The sequence below is a fragment of the Eptatretus burgeri genome, chromosome 12, assembly GCF_056783735.1.
Source record: "Eptatretus burgeri isolate ZD-2024b chromosome 12, Ebu_testis_v1, whole genome shotgun sequence".
NCBI classification, from domain to species: Eukaryota; Metazoa; Chordata; class Myxini; order Myxiniformes; family Myxinidae; genus Eptatretus; species Eptatretus burgeri.
The window spans coordinates 84958323-84974601 of NC_140972.1; the positions used below are offsets into that span (position 1 = coordinate 84958323).

Here is a 16279-nt window from a genome sequence, read left to right on the forward strand (position 1 = left end):
GCTGAGGAGAATTGGGGGAAGAGTCCGAGGAGCTCGGGTCCGAGGCAAGGAAGACGGCGGTCGGCGATGAGGTCGCGGTGGAATCGCTCGTCACGGGACCCAAGCAAGCCAGCTATACTCTTTCCCCAGAGCATCAACAATTCCCCCCCCCTTTTTCCCCCACGCTGAGATAGTGTGAAAAGGGGGCCCCATTCCCACCCCACTCCAAGCAGTGCCAACGAAACCCGCGAAGGAGCAATAAGTCGGGGCACCGCCGCGCTGCCACATTTGCGGCTCATCACGAAGACGCGGGTAGGACCCACCCGGTCTCGCGGAGCTGACCGCTCCTTCAGGTCCCGCGCAAATATTGGCCCACAGGCCCCGTCTGCCCCCTTGTCTTTGAGGGTGGCCTTTTCTTTTGCTTTTGAGTAAATGTGTGTCGGCGCCGTCTGTGAAGTAAAACTGTTTAAGTGTTGTCATGTGCTCGCGTAGTCGGTAGTATCTCTGCGTCATTGTTTCTTTTGTTGCATTTGCTATATGTGTGCTCTCCGTGTGCCACGGAATAAATGTGCATTATGTTGAACTGTTTTCCCGTTTCGCTTCGTCTTTTCTTCAATTGAATCTCCATCTTGCTTCACGTAACGGGTTCGTCGTGGGCTTAATACGCCCGATAATTAATCGGAACCGTCGAGGCCGACGATAACACCGCTCGGTTATCCCGATAGCACGGAACGGATCGCTTAAGCGGCCCGTGTCCAGAGTCGACCTGCGGCGAGGTGCGATCGCCTGGTCTACCATCCGCGTGGGTACTTAGGTAGGTCGAGTTTGGCGAACAACCCTATCCCACGCGGGGGCCGATTGGCACGATCATGGTGAGGCCGAAAGGCTCACCCGTGACTAGCTCCCGGCGTTGGTCCGAGAGGGTCACGACAGAATTGTCCGTCCGGTGGGTGACGTGCCGCGATTCGAGTCACGTGGCCGTTCGCACGCCGGCGGGCGTGAATTCGCGACAATATTTTTGAGATATCCTGCTCAGACAGACAAACAGGGGTGAAAACATTGCCTCTGCCCACCTTCAGTGGCGGAGTTAACAATGCACACAAATTCATCAATCAGACTGCCTTGTCGGATGGAGGTGTATTGCATTGCTATATATCATGGCCAATTTTTGGACCACCACTTTGTTGCATGAGTAAACCACCATAAATCAATAAATTTTGGTTTTTTTGTTCCTTTTTGCATCGTTCCTTTTTGCATCCTGTTATGTCCTAATTCGCTCTTCCACAAGCATCGACTGTATACAAAATAAGAAAATGAAGTTCTTTCTTGCACTCTTGCCTTCAAGATGTTGGGCCCACATTAGGCTCTCATCGGTTGTAGTGAATGCTTTTTTTTTTGACTCTGTTAACCTTTGGACCAAAATGTTAACATAATACGATCTGTTCATTACACTTGGCCTCTCATAACTCATACCTACCGAATGGCAAATTATTTTGGAGGCTTGAGAAGCGATCGCTTTTCATCACGTGGTTAAGTTCCATTTGTGGGAACATGATGTTCCGTGGTTGATGGAAGTTTATTTATTTTTGTCTCGCATCGAGTTTGAATCGAGCAATAGAAATATTGTTATGAGCTCATGAGAGAAATTTTATTTTCATCCGACTCATTTAGAAGTGGAATTAATTAATTTAAACTGGTCATTAAGCCTCCCCCCAAATGGGATATAGGATAAGGGAAAGCTTATAGCTGTTTTAGGGTTTGTTTCTACAATTGGTGCCCCCAATTTTTAATGGAACCCCAAAGTTTCTTCGACCCCTCGGACGACTAAACCACCATTTCGATTTCATTTTTACTTACTTTTTCTTGCTCCACTCCCAATTTCCGAAATTTCTGAGTCGTATCTCAGATCCAGCTCGGACTTTCGGAATTAAATTTCGTATCAATAATGTGAATAGAATGGTTTTGGGTTGACAGAGGGTTTTTTTTGGAACTTGACCTAATTTTGCAGGTCATGACCCAATTACTGTAAAAAAAAAATATATTTTTCGCCATAACTTGACTTATCTGATCAGAATGAAATTGTCCTCACCAGATAGCAAGGTTTTATTTATGCTTGATTTACATCACCCCCCCCCACCTCCAGTCAAAAGGTCAAGGTCAAATGGCGATCTGAAAATATACAATGCATTTTTTTGTCATTGCTCAATTTTGCCAATGCGGAATCTTAAAGACCGCTTGGCCTTCCAAAATGTTCTTGCATCATAATGGTGTGTGCACCTGCACTGAAGTTGTGCGCCTGATATTTGATTACTCTTTGACCGACTTTTTTCGGATTGTGACCTCATTAACAAAAAACACTTTTTTGATCATAACCAATTTTCCTCAAATTTTCATTAAGTTGAGTTTTATGGATAGATATCAGGTGGGGGATTCATTTTCTTAATTTATTACCTTTCTCTATATGTTGACTGTCAAGTTCATATGGCGGTCCAAATTTTTTTTTTGCCATCATTGGATCGCAGGCCAAGGGTAAGTCGCGGACGATTGCCAAGGGTTAGCTGGGGTAGGCTTATCCTTGGTAATCACTTTGGGATCACAATTATCTCGTTTTTTTCCCCCTTTTTTGGAAGGGGTGGGGGAGTATTTTATGACCATTTTAGTTTTATGTTTATTTTCTTGCAGTTTAAATGTTTTTATTTATTTTTTGAGGCAGAAAGGAGAGATAACAAGAAGTGAATACTTCGATATCGCGCGGCTGGGGGCAGTAAAAGGTTAAGAATGATGAAACAATTTTGCAGTTATAAAATTTAAATGTAGACACGGTGAATTAGCATGCATGATGGGAAGAGTTGTGACGTTGGACAAATTTCTACTTATAGCCCTCAGATCAAAGGGACGTACGCGGCCATAAGTGTGACAGAAGACACAGGACAGAAGAGCAAATTATATAACAGCGCGATGTCGCCGCGCTGTAATAAGGGTTGATGAAAAAATTTGGTTGACAGAGAGATTTTCATTGTGTTTATTGCTTCGGTAGATTGTTGGCAAGAAGTATGATCTGCTTTAAGAATAACAAGTTACAATGCCGATACAAAGTCTACACCCCCTTTCAAAATTTTCACCTTTTGTTGCCTTATATTATAGCCTGGAATTAAATTTCATGAAATCAGGCTTTTTTCCACCTTTATTTACACATCGTAACCTACAACTTCCAAGCGAAAAACAAATTCTACAAATTTCCGAAAATTTAATAAAAGTACATAACTATAATATCTTGGTTGGATAAGTGTCCATCCCCCTGAGTTAATATTTGATGGAAGCATATTTGACAGCAATTACAGCTTGGAGTCTGTTGGGATGGATCTCCAGCAACTTTGCACACCTTGATTGGCCAATATTTGCCCATTCTTCTCAACAAAACTGTTCAAGCTCAGTTAAGTTATGTGGAGAGTTGATGGACAGCGATCTTCAAGTCACGCCACAGATTTTTGATTGGATTTAGGTCGGGGCTCTGACTGGGCCACTGAAGGACATTCATCTTTTTGTTCCTGAACCACTGCAGTGGAGCTTTGACTGTGTGCTTCGGGTTGTCATGCTGAAAGGTGAACTTCCGTCCAAATTTCAGCTTTCTTGCAAAGCACAGCAGGTTTTCCTCAACGATTTTTCTATGTTTTGTTCTGTTCATTTTCCCTTTAATTCTGACAAGTGCCCCAGTCCCTGCTGATGTGAAACATACCCATAACATGATGTTGCCACCACCATGCTTCATAGTAGGGATGGTGTTCACTGGGTGATGTGCTGTGTTGTGTTTGTGCCAAAAGTAACGTTTTGCATTTAGGCCAAAAAGTTCCATCTTAGTTTCATCAGAGCACAAAACTTTTTGCCACGTGGCATCAGAATCTCTGGAGTGTTTTTTTTGCATTCCTCAAACAGGACTCTTGGTGGGCTTTTTTGAGTAATGGCTTCCTTCTTGCCACCCTACTGTACAGGCCCGACTTGTGGAGTGCTTGGGATATTGTTGTCACATGCACACGGTGACCAGTCTTCGCCATAAAGGCATGTAGTTCTTTTAAAGTTGCCATTGGCCTCTTGGTGGACTCTCTGATCAGTCTCCTCCTTGCTTGGTCATCCAGGTTGGAGGGACTGCCTGATCTAGGCAAAGTCTTTGTGGTACCTACACCTTCCACTTCTTAATGATTGACTTGACTGTGCTCCAAGGGATATTCAAGGCCTTTGAAATATTTTTATCCCCATCCCCTAATCTCTGCCTTTCCACAACTTTATCCTGGAGTTCTTTTGAAAGCTCCTTGGTTCTCATGGTTGAGCCATTGCTGTGAAATTCACTACCCAGTCGAGGAAGCCTACAGCAACAGCTGATTTTATTCTGATTTAATCAGAATCACTATAGTTTGATACAGGTGGAGGCCAATGACATGTTGATTGTGACAATGACATCTTGGATGCTGCTGTCTTGTCTGTACCTGTTTGTGGTGAGGATGCTGAGGTCACAGAGAGATTCACTTACCTTGGCAGTGATATTCATGTCTCTGCTAGCTGTGACTCAGAGGTCAAGAGACGTCTGGGTCGGGCCTGTGGAGTCATTTATTCACTGGATCATGGAGTGTGGCGCTGATGGTACCTTTGCAGGAGGATGAAAGTCCAAATCTTCAGGTCCTTGGTGTTTCCAGTCTTGCTGTACAGATGTGAGACTTAAACTCTGACCAGGGATCTGAGACGGAGACTTAATTCCTTTGTTACAAAGTCTCTTCGGAGAATCCTTGGCTATCGCTGGTCAGACTTTGTGTCCAACGAGCGGTTGCTGAGAGAGACTCAAATGATATTTGTTACCTGCATAGTCTGTGAGCGTCAGCTGCGGCTGTATGGACATGTGGTTCGTTTTCCTGACGCTGATCCTGCTCACCAGATTCTCTCAGCGAGGGAGCCTCATGAGTGGAGGAGGCCAATGGGCAGACCACGTGCCTCATGGTTGTAGCAGGTTGATCGGCAGCTCAAGTAGATGGGGGTGGGCCAGGCACCTGCCTGCGGGCTGGCCAGACGGAGGCCCCTGGAGTAACCGGCGAATCGTGGACGCAGCGATGTGCTGCTCCGGCACATGCTCCTCCACCTGACCTAACCTGACCTGGAGGCCAATTTACTTGGTGTGTGATTTTGAAGGTAATTTGTTACATCTGAGCTAATTTACAATTGCTATTATAAGGGGGGTGGACACTTATCCAACCAAGATATTCCAGTTTTGTATTTAAAATTAATTTTCTGAAATTTGTAGAATTTGTTTTTCACTTGGAAGTTGTGGGTTATGATGTGTAAATAAAGGTGGAAAAAGTCTGATTTGATGCAATTTAATTTCAGGCTAAAAGGCAACAAAAGGTGAAAAATTTGAAAGGGGGTGTAGACTTTTTGTTGGCACTGTAATGAACTCCAGATTGATAAGACACACAATTGCTGTTTGACCTTTTATTTATTTATTTATTTATTTATGTATTTGTTTAATTTTTGAGGGTTGAGGGCAGTGCTGCATTTTTCATGGAAGACAATCATTTTTAATGATTTTCCCAAGTTTTCTTGAGAGCAAGGGTGCCGAGTGGGGGAGGGGGAGTGGTTGTGCGGGAGGCAGGGTAACTACCCTGGGACGCATAATTATCCCTTCAATTTTTGGTTTCATATAATGATTGCTTGTGATTATATAGGGGGCCCTCCACTTAGTATTGCCCCGGGGCCAATTCTGGCTCTCAGTGGCCCTGCTTGAGGGCACTATGAGTCACCACACCAAGCGGGGCAGCTGGACTACCCCCTCTTGAAAGGTAATTTGTGACCCAGCCTGGTTTTTCATCGACCATCCAATTGTGACACTTTAATTAGGTTCGCCGGTGAGTTTTATCACTAATTTGAACCTCTGTCTCATGATGTGAACCTCCTGAGTTTGAAATTCCATCTACCATTTGTGTTTGTCCACTGTTTATTAATGGCCTTGTAATTCGTGTAAAAGTGCACCGATCTCTGATAATGTTCAGCTGGATTTGAACCTGTAACTTCTGGAAGCCAATTCAGCATCCACACAATTCGGCTACTGCAGTACTCCCTCCATTATAATACACAATTATTGCTTGGCACATATTCTGTTTAATTTTAGAGCTTTTCGATCCCACAGTAAGACTGTTACTGTTCCACATTCCTTTCTCCAGGCATGCTGGAAGGTTGTCAGGCCACCATATTCTTATAACCTTTGGGTCAGCAGTTATTCCCCAAATCACTTTTCATCTTCAAGACGTGCGTCTCAAAGGTCATCCCAAACTTGATATAGCCAGTGATTGGTAACAGACACTGCAAAAGCCTTTTCATCCTAAGTTGTATTGATATTCTTGAGCATAATCTGGTTTTGGAGAACTTGAGAATGAGTTTCCAAGATTAATATTAATGTTAAAGTTTGGAGCCTTTCATTGCTCCTGCACAGCATGGACTTGGCAAACAATTTTGGTCCAGAAAAATATTTTTATTTTAATACTTTTACATTAAGTTGAATAATTTTTTCCATTCTTGCCATCAAATCTCAAATAAACCCCTTAATTTCAAAAATAACAGCAGCCAATCAGGCACAATCAGTTGTCCGGCATCTTTGGCCATTATAGCAGATGAATGAATATGTTACAAGTTTCCCTCCACACTGATTATTCTCCCCCCCCCCCCCCCCCCCCCGCACAGTGATTATCTTCACCATCAGTCACTGATCGATTCAACTTACCTCCTCCAAACTGAGGTGGCCTTCATTTTGGAGGGCTTTCATCAGTTTATTAGCTCCCAATGGACAGTCCGAAATGAGGGCTCATGGATTTGGTCTCGATTTTCGTGTCTGTGCGTGTGTGCATGTGTGCGTGCGTCCGCAACCATATCTTGGACAATGGACATGCATGGACCGATTTCATTTGTCCATGGCACAAAGACGACACTTGATGGTATAAATATCCATGTCATTTATTTTCGACATCACATCCAAGATGGCCGACTGGTGGCCATTTCAATTGGACAAATCCCAAAGTTGAACACGTCCCCAACCATTTATCGGACATGCATTTACCGATCTTGTTCAAGCTTGGCACACAGATTATGAATGATAGCTTATATACGCACGTCATTTGTTTTCACGCTCAGATCCAAGATGGCCGACTGGTGGCCATTTTAGTTGTAAAAAAATAACCTCAATGTTGAACACGTCCTCAACCATTTCTCGGACATGCATTTACCGATCTTGTTCAAGCTTGGCACACAGATTATGAATGATAGCTTATATACGCACGTCATTTGTTTTCACGCTCAGATCCAAGATGGCCGACTGGTGGCCATTTTAGTTGTAAAAAAATAACCTCAATGTTGAACACGTCCTCAACCATTTCTCGGACATGCATTTACCGATCTTGTTCAAGCTTGGCACACAGATAATGGATGATAGCTTATATACGCACGTCATTTGTTTTCACGCTCAGATCCAAGATGGCCGACTGGTGGCCATTTTAGTTGTAAAAAAAACCTCAATGTTGAACACGTCCCCAACCATTTCTCAGACATTTATCGTCCGATTTTGCTAAAAATTTGTCACATGCACAATGCACGATGGCATACATTGGCACCTAACTTTATTTTACGATCTGATCAAAGATGGCTGACTGGTAGACTGGCGGCCATTTTAGTTGTAAATATTATATATGGGCTCACCCTTTAACTCCATGCAGCAAAATTACTAAAACAATAGGGACTGTGACATTTTATGATTTTTTTCCCCCCTTTATTTTACTTATCAATGCGAATAGATGCTTTAAAAAGGTTTGAAATGCATTTGTATGGAATTATTAAATACAGTACGTATTAGTGTGACTGTTGTCTGACGGGATGGTCCGACACACTTGCTTTTGAGCTGTCTTGCCTGGGTTCGACTCCCTGACTCTAAACTGTCAGATTGCTGATTGATGAAGGTTAAGATGGGTATCTCGTCTGCAAACATTAGTCGGTGTGAAAAGATCCCACGATGTCTTTCGCGAAGAGTAGGTGAGTTATTGCCAGAACCCTGAACAAATTCCAAATTCCTACCTTGACTACCGTTGAGAAGGCAATGGCAAATCAACCAGCATAATCCATACTGTGGGGCTCATTTGGCACAGCTGAACCTTTGGCTTGGCAGAGAACCATAGACCATTGATAGGATTGTTGCAGATTGATACTGAACCATATACTTGATACTGCTCATTGATTCTGTTGATCGGATTGATCAGAGACTGTTGATAGGACTGTTGACCACAGAGTAGGACTGCTAATGAACATTGCACCTTGCACCGAGCTGCTGGTGTCGGTTTAATCTTCAGTGAATCTAATTATATAAGGATCAATGTCCATTTTGATCGTATGCAAACGGGGAACGAATTTCTGGAGTCAATGCTTCTCCAAATTGTGTTGGAATGCACTGCATGTGTTTCATTCAATAGTTTTTGATTATTTATCAAGACTCAGACCGATGTTGGTATCGTTCATATTCGTATTTTAGTTTTGCACCATGAGGTGCACAGTTTTGCACACTCATAAACTGTAAAGTCTTCAATGTTTCATTGAACTCAGTACATTGGGAGAATCCCTTTATGCTTTGTTACTTTTGGATTGTTTCCAGTGGTATTATATTCACCTGGTTATATGTCACCAAGATAGACTTGAGGAATCTCAGTTGTGTTTTGCTTCAATCACATAAAAACTCAAATTTCAAATTTCTGTGTGAATTGTGAAAGGAACTTTTTACTATTTATATCAGCTGTGATGTCCAACTTCTCAAAGTTTGTGTGTGTGCACACATAGAGTTATCAGTGTACATCTGCAGAGATTATAAAGACAGTTGATCAGCAATGTCGAGGGAATTTGAAACTGGGAACGCTGGACCATTTTTGTTTTGTAACGGGACCTTTCTTTTAATGGGAATCTTTCTTTTTCACACACAAGTCTGAGATCATCGGTTTGCAAGCACATGATTTATTTGCGAGCTTCTTTTGTTGCCATTCCTGTTTTTGAAAACTATCTACAATGCACATTGTTGGTGAAACGTTATTAAAATTGAACACGTGTCACAAGAGTGCTACAGAGGAGGATGCATGTTCAGCGTAATGCATTTTCTGGCTGAGTCGGCCATGCCGTGATCAATGGCAAAGTGAGTCTGTTCCTGATTTATTAACCCATCCCACTAATAGTCTGACCTGTTGCATTGAGCGTATTACGTGTAAATGCACAAATGTGCTTTCAACGCACTCGCACGACCTCACGTGTCGGTGTAACTTGATGCACTGGTCAAGCGCCACGATGCTTAGCCCCACAAAGATAAAGTTATTTTCATGCTTTAAGTGATGCCGTGACCAAGCTTGGCCCAGTGAGTACAACATATAATCTGCTTTGAAATGGCATTGAAAATGAATGTGAAACTGAAACTGCATCTCGTAATGTTCACCGCTCATTGTTTTTATAGGGCGTTTAACTCTCGCCAAAGTTTGTATGCCACGGCGTCTGGTTTACCCAAATGCATTGAAGGAGCATGATGACATGTGTTACACAGGGTGCTGGGTGCACGGCCCTGGTGGTGGCAGTGGTCGCACGGAAGCTGGAGTTGACCAAAGCTGAGAAGCACGTTCACAATTTTATGATGGACACACAACTTACCAAGAGGGTACGAATAACAATTCAGAGGTTTACATGAGAAATTTGATGATGTTATATTTTGTAAAATCCTTGAGCATGTATTACTTCGGAATTTACAACACATGTACACGTTTCCTTTTTAAAAGAAGAAATCATCACACATGCTACAATCCTTGTGTTTTTTTTTTGTTTTGTTTTTTTAGTTCAGTGAGTCATTTTTGCCAATATAATGAAGATCTAGTCTTGCTGCTCCTCTTTTGCTCCAACAAAGATCAGTTTCTTCTTGCCTCTCACGACAGTTACCATATCTCAATTAACATCCTATTGATTTCATCCTTTTTGCCACTACTTTGGCCAAATTTCAAACCCCTACCTGTTGGCCGAGTGCTCATTTGAACTCCCGGACTCTTTAGAACTCTTACTGGTCACCGATTGACTTGAGCTGCCACCTTTAATGGCATAGACAATTCCGACCGAGAGCTTTCAATTGGAAACTAATACATGAATAAACTGGAAGGGCACTTGGTCGAGCACACATCTCCACCACACAATGCCTGATCCAGTAGAACACATCGGGGCCAATACATTTTTGAAATATCATGCTACATATCGTTTTTGGCACCATCGCTCAATGGTGAAGAATCACTTTAAACATTAAAAAAAATTCTCATATGTAATCTGGATTTGGATCTTCAGCAAAATCTAATCAGTTTGTTCTTGTCACACACCCAACTTGTCTCCCAAATTTCATCCGAAACCATCCACAACTTTTTTGAGATATCCTGCACACAAACAAACAAACTAGAAAGATGTCGTGCATAGCACGATACTTGCGAAAGCCATAAAATAAATGTGACTTTTGACCTTTTGTCCTATGTTGACCACAAAAATACTTGTTCATTGAATTCATTGATGTGATATACAAATCCTTTTCAAACTTAAAGTCACTTGGATGAAAATTGAAAATTTTGTAAATTCGGCCTATGTTGATCTTTTGACCTCAAAAATAATTGGTGGTTGAATTCAGTGACCTGACATACAAATCCTGTTCAAATTTCTAGTCATGCAGATGAAAATGGAGGATTTTATAAATCTGATAAGGTTGTTGACCTTTTGAGCTTTGGATCTCAAAAACAATCGGCTTCTTGCTAATGACGAACTCTACCATGTGGTGAAGTTTTGTGAAGATTGGTTTAAAATTGTGACCTGTAGGCGATTGACAGACAGACAGATAGATAGACAGACAGACAGAATAATGTACAAGACCAACCAATATACTTGAAAAATCTTCGATTTTCTCAAGTGACAAACAAACAATCAGACAAACAAACAAGCAGACAGACAGGGGTGAAAACAACCTCCTTTCACTTTCGGTGGCTTCGGTAATTATTAGCTTAATAATTACTCAAAATATAATTTGTACATGAAAAAAAATCCTTATTTTGTATCTTGTCCAAAATAATTATGATGATGTTTGTTTTTTGGTGAATGTTATTGTTTGCATCTGGCGGCGTCAGATGCAGATTGTGAACTCTGCAACAAGCAGTGACATCCAATTATAATTGGAAGGCCTATGTGTGGAACTCTAATTGTGAAGACCCAAAATCTGCTGCACTAATATGGGTATACAAGTGGTAGTTACTCTCAATTCTCAATGTAAGACGAGGTGGGTGGAGAGCCTTCGCCTCAGTTCAATGGTATTTTGGAGTACTCATAATTTTAGCAACATGAGTAAGCCTTCTGAACACAAGACAGTTTTGGGCCAAACTACCACCAATTGTCATTGCAAACATATATTTCACTCACCAATTTATTTTTGGGAATAAAGTGGCAATACATTCTGAGCATAATGCCATTTATTTTACGTGCGATTGCCTGTAAGGTGTTGAAAAATCCCAGAAAGGTGTCATCATTTTGCCCATTGTTTAAGGGTCATGCGTGCATTTCTGTGTCTGCTGTTATAATGTACAACCGTCCTAGCTTTCCCTCACTGCTCCACAGACAATGCCATTCCACCTTGCATATGTGCGCAGCTTATTCATGAAAAGTTTGAACAAATGTGACGGATGCCAAATGTTCTCTAACCTTAGCCCTTGTGATAAGAAGATCACGCCGGAGGAATATAAAGAACCACTTTTTCCCACCAAAGGCCAGGAAAATAGTGGGAAGACAGGAGATTATGATAAGTGCAGGCACGAGCTAGGATTGTGCACGTCGTGGATTAAAATGCCTTTCTAACATTGCCCAGACACCCTTGTATAATCAGTATGGATGTAAGTGGCCTTGTATAATCAGTGTGGATTGTGCAACTTTATTTAACTGAGCATCATCTTGGTACTTGAGCTGCCCATTGTATTTATGTGTTATCATTCTAATTTATGCTCTGGCAAACCTGCAGCAATTTTCACAATTGCAGTAAAGTGGGAACGATGCCCTTTTGTGAGTTATAGATTCTCAAAATGATTGCTTGCTATTGTGTTGTTCAGGCGAAAGGTTTGTGTGTTTTGGATGGTCACCTCTTTAAGAAATTCCACCCTGCCAATGAAAAGAAACAGAAGGAAATGAATTGCAGCTACCTTCCACCCAACCATCTCCATCCCTAACATTTTATCACAACCCTTACCTCTCCCCACTATTTAATGACCCATAATTGTCCCAAAACAATATTTCAGCAACTGTATGTTCATGAGTCGTTGGAATGTACAGATTCTTCTAAAAAGAAAAATACAAACAAGTCGCGGTACATTCACAGTACACCGCCCCCATGCCAAATAAATAAATAAATAAATCCTCCAATGCGCGACAATGCCGTCATGCAGCTTGTGGAGACCGAAATGGGAGGGAGCTGTGTACTTCTCAGGTCAATGCGTACAAATGCTACTTACTGTGCAGCATATGGAGACGGATTTGGAGTGAGCGGTGTGCAATAATTGATTAATTGTTTCATGAAACTTTAATGTTTTAATGATTAATTGTTTAATGATTAATGAAAATAAATAATAGTCATAAAATAATTGATTTCTCAATCAATTGCCTTATAGTATACCTACACCACCACTGTTTCATCCAACTCTGTAACTCTTTCAAAATTAAGTAATTGATCGAAAAATGAATAATTAATTGATTAATCAAAAATACCCTCGATAGCCAAATCACTTGTTCACTGTCGTGTCCAACTATCAGTTTCCAAGCTCAAAGGGTGCCCGAGATATTGCCCAGATGAGAAAGAAATATATATATATATATATATATATATATATATATATATATATATATATGGAATTGATATATCGATAACAATTCGTTAATCAATTAATTGATTAATCAAAAAGTAAGAAATACTGTTTTTGCTGGAGCACATCCTCACTTTTGTCCACAAATTTCAGCTTCCTAGCTCAAAGGATGGTTGAGATATCGCTCAGACAAACAAACAAGAGGAAGACGTCGTCCAGAGCATGACACTTGCAAAATCCATAAAACAAATTTGACCTCAAAAATAATTGATGGTTGAATTCAGTGACCCCACATACAAATCCTCTTCAAATTTCAAGTCAATCAGAGGAAAATTGAGGATTTTAGAAATACCACCTTAGTTGTTGACCTTTGGCCTATCTTGACCTTTTGGTCCATATTGACCTCAAAAATAATTGGCTGGTTGAATTCAGTGATCCGAAATATAAATCCTCTTCAAATTTCAAGTCTGCATGTTTGGCCTTTGGATGGATGGATGAATGAAATTTGAGGATTTTTGAAATCTCACCTAAGTTGTTGACCTTTGACCTATGTTGACATTTTGACCTCAAAAACAATAGGCTTTTACCTTATGACAAACTATCCCATGTGATGAAGTTTCATGAAGATCGGTTTAAAATTGTGACCTGCAGGCCAAAAAAACAGACAGATGAACCAATATACTTGAAAAATCTTCGATTTTGCAAGTAACGAGAAAGAAAACAAAAAATCAAACGGAGTGAAAAAAAGTACGTACTCCCTTCCTTCGGTGCCCAGCGATGACGTGATGCATCGCCTGGATAGGACATGACAACGGGATAGAGTGGTGTACAAAAAAATAATTTTGAAGCCATTATACCATTCGGAAATTCCATTCACTGCTGGCTTTCAGCAAAATTTATAACCAGTTTGTTAAACCAGTTATAAAATGTTCAATCACTTTTTAAAAGTTACTAAATCACACACCGGTCCCTATGTGGAGAATATGCGAGTGATAAATTGCATTGCGAGTGTTGGTTTTCATATTGGAAAACATATCGTCGACATTTTCTATTTGATGAATTTCATCCAAATTATTCAGATGTCCTTTTTGCCTTGCAGCTACTCAGAAAGATTGAGTTGTAATTTCTTCCTTCACTGTGTGTTGTTCTTTTTTCAGGGAGTTTTACCCCCGTGCACCTTCTGTCAACACACCTGTCAAACCTAACACAGAGAATTTTGAGTTTATCAGAGATGAAAAGATACATAAAGTATACATTTTGCACTTGCATGAAACTTATTCACAAGTGAAATGTAGAGAGCAACGTAATTATTTCAAAAATACATCTAAAACTAGAATGGCACTCGACAGAGCACATACCTCTGCCAGGCTGAACAGTTGATGTTTTGTATCTCACTGATCAGCTGGATCTGGATTCAGACCTGAACGAAAATCTCATCAGCTTGTTCTTGTCACCTACCGAACTCATTCACCAAGTTTCATTTGAATCAGTCCGTATCATTTCGAAATATCGTGCTATATTTCGTTTTTGGCCCGATCTTTCAATGATGAAGAATCACTTCGAATTTTTTTTTTTTAAATCTCTTATCCGGATGCAGATTCGGATATTCACCAAAATCGAATCAATTGGTCCTTGTCACACACCTAATCTATCCACCAAGTTTCGTCTGAATCCGTTCATAACAGTTTTTGGTATCATAACGTCATAACAGAGATCCTCGTGGAGGATCTCTAAGTCTTACTCACATTGTTGTTCTTCATCTTCTTCTTGTGGACTTTTTTGTTTCACAGCCTACAGTTTTCATCGAAACTTCCTGAAACTTGGTGTATATATGTAAAAATACCCTGCGCAGACAGTAACCATCTCGGATTTTGAAAATTCCTCCTAGAAAAGAAAGTTATGACGTCAAAATATCTCTGCTAGTGGAAATCGCCTAAAAAATTATCTCCGAAACTAGGCAAGCTTTTTGAATTTTGTTTGTGGGAATCGAACAGGGCATTAGCACAAATAGTTTATCGCAAACCTGATACATCACAATGACGTCATATTCGTTTTTATGACGTCATCATTAAGAGGACGAGGATCTTAGCTCATTTGAGCTTGTTTGAGATACCCTGCTCACAGACAGACAAACAGAGGTGAAAACACAACCTCGGTCCACCTTCAGTGGCAGAGGTAATCATATTACCAGGTGTATAAGAAGAAAGAGAGCCAAGTTATTGTATGCATGCATGGAATTGGTATTTTCTGAGCTGTTTTCTGCATTACGTTTTTTTTTTTAAATATCAATCCTTTATTTCCTGGAGATTGCTGTTTGAAGTCTCACTTAATAATCCTCAAGCCTTATCATGTGTCACTCTTGCATTTAAATAAGGTTATTTTTCAAATTCACCTTCAAAATCACAATTAACATATTATGTGTTTCTGTCGGGAATGTAAAACAATTCTCCATGAGCAGCGATTTACAGCACAAGCTTTGACAGGCCTTAAAGTTCAGGATTGTTATTTTGGGAATGGTCTTTGGACAGGCATGCTAAGTTAATGCATTGCATGCAATGGGATTTTGTGCTCGATTTCCTGCCATGGTTACATCAAGGCCAACTTACTTGAGTAAAAGTGGTTCTTACTTGTCAATCTTTTTCCAGATTTAGATTACACTCGCTTGGGGAATTCCATCTTTTTCCAGATTTACATAACACTAGCTTGGGGAATCCCATTTTTTCCAACTTTATGTTGCACTAGCTTGGAGAATCCCATCTTTTATCAGACTTGCACTATACTTGCTTGGGGAATCCCATCTTTTTCCAGATTTATGTTGCACTAGCTTGGAGAATCCCATCTTTTATCAGACTTGCATTATACTTGCTTGGGGAATCCCCTCTTTTTTCCAGATTTACATTACACTAGCTTGGGGAATCCCATCTTTTTCCAGATTTACATTCCACTAGCTTGGAGAATCCCTTCTTTTTCAAGATTTACATGACACTAGCTTGGGGAATCACATCTTTTTCCAGATTTATGTTGCACTAGCTTGGAGAATCCCATATTTTATCAGACTTGCATTATACTTGCTTGGGGAATCCCATCTTTTTCCAAACTTACATTACACTAGCTTGAAGAATCCCATCTTTTTCCAGATGTATGTTGCACTCGCTTTGGGAATCTCACCTTTTTCCAGATTTACGTTACACGAGCTTGGGGAATCCAATCTTTTTCCAGATTTACATTACACAAACTTTGGGAATCACATCTTTTTCCTGATTTACATTACACTAGCTTGGAGAATCCCATCTTTTTCCAGATTTATGTTGCACTAACTTGGAGAATCCCATTGGTTTTGCGTCTTATGATGGAAGGTCATTTTGAGCAGTGGTATAGAGCTTTGT

The 16279-nt window shown here is 40.6% G+C and overlaps 1 protein-coding gene across 2 annotated transcripts in view; it reads left to right on the forward strand.

Moving 5' to 3' along the window:
* LOC147016026 (small conductance calcium-activated potassium channel protein 2-like) overlaps window positions 1-16279 on the forward strand; it is a 420626-nt gene that overhangs the window by 258201 nt on the left and 146146 nt on the right. For both annotated transcript variants that reach the window (XM_085848716.1, XM_085848717.1), the window contains one exon: window positions 9578-9688. In XM_085848716.1, the coding sequence (XP_085704842.1) occupies window positions 9578-9688 (111 nt within the window). The remainder of the gene's footprint in view (window positions 1-9577; window positions 9689-16279) is intronic.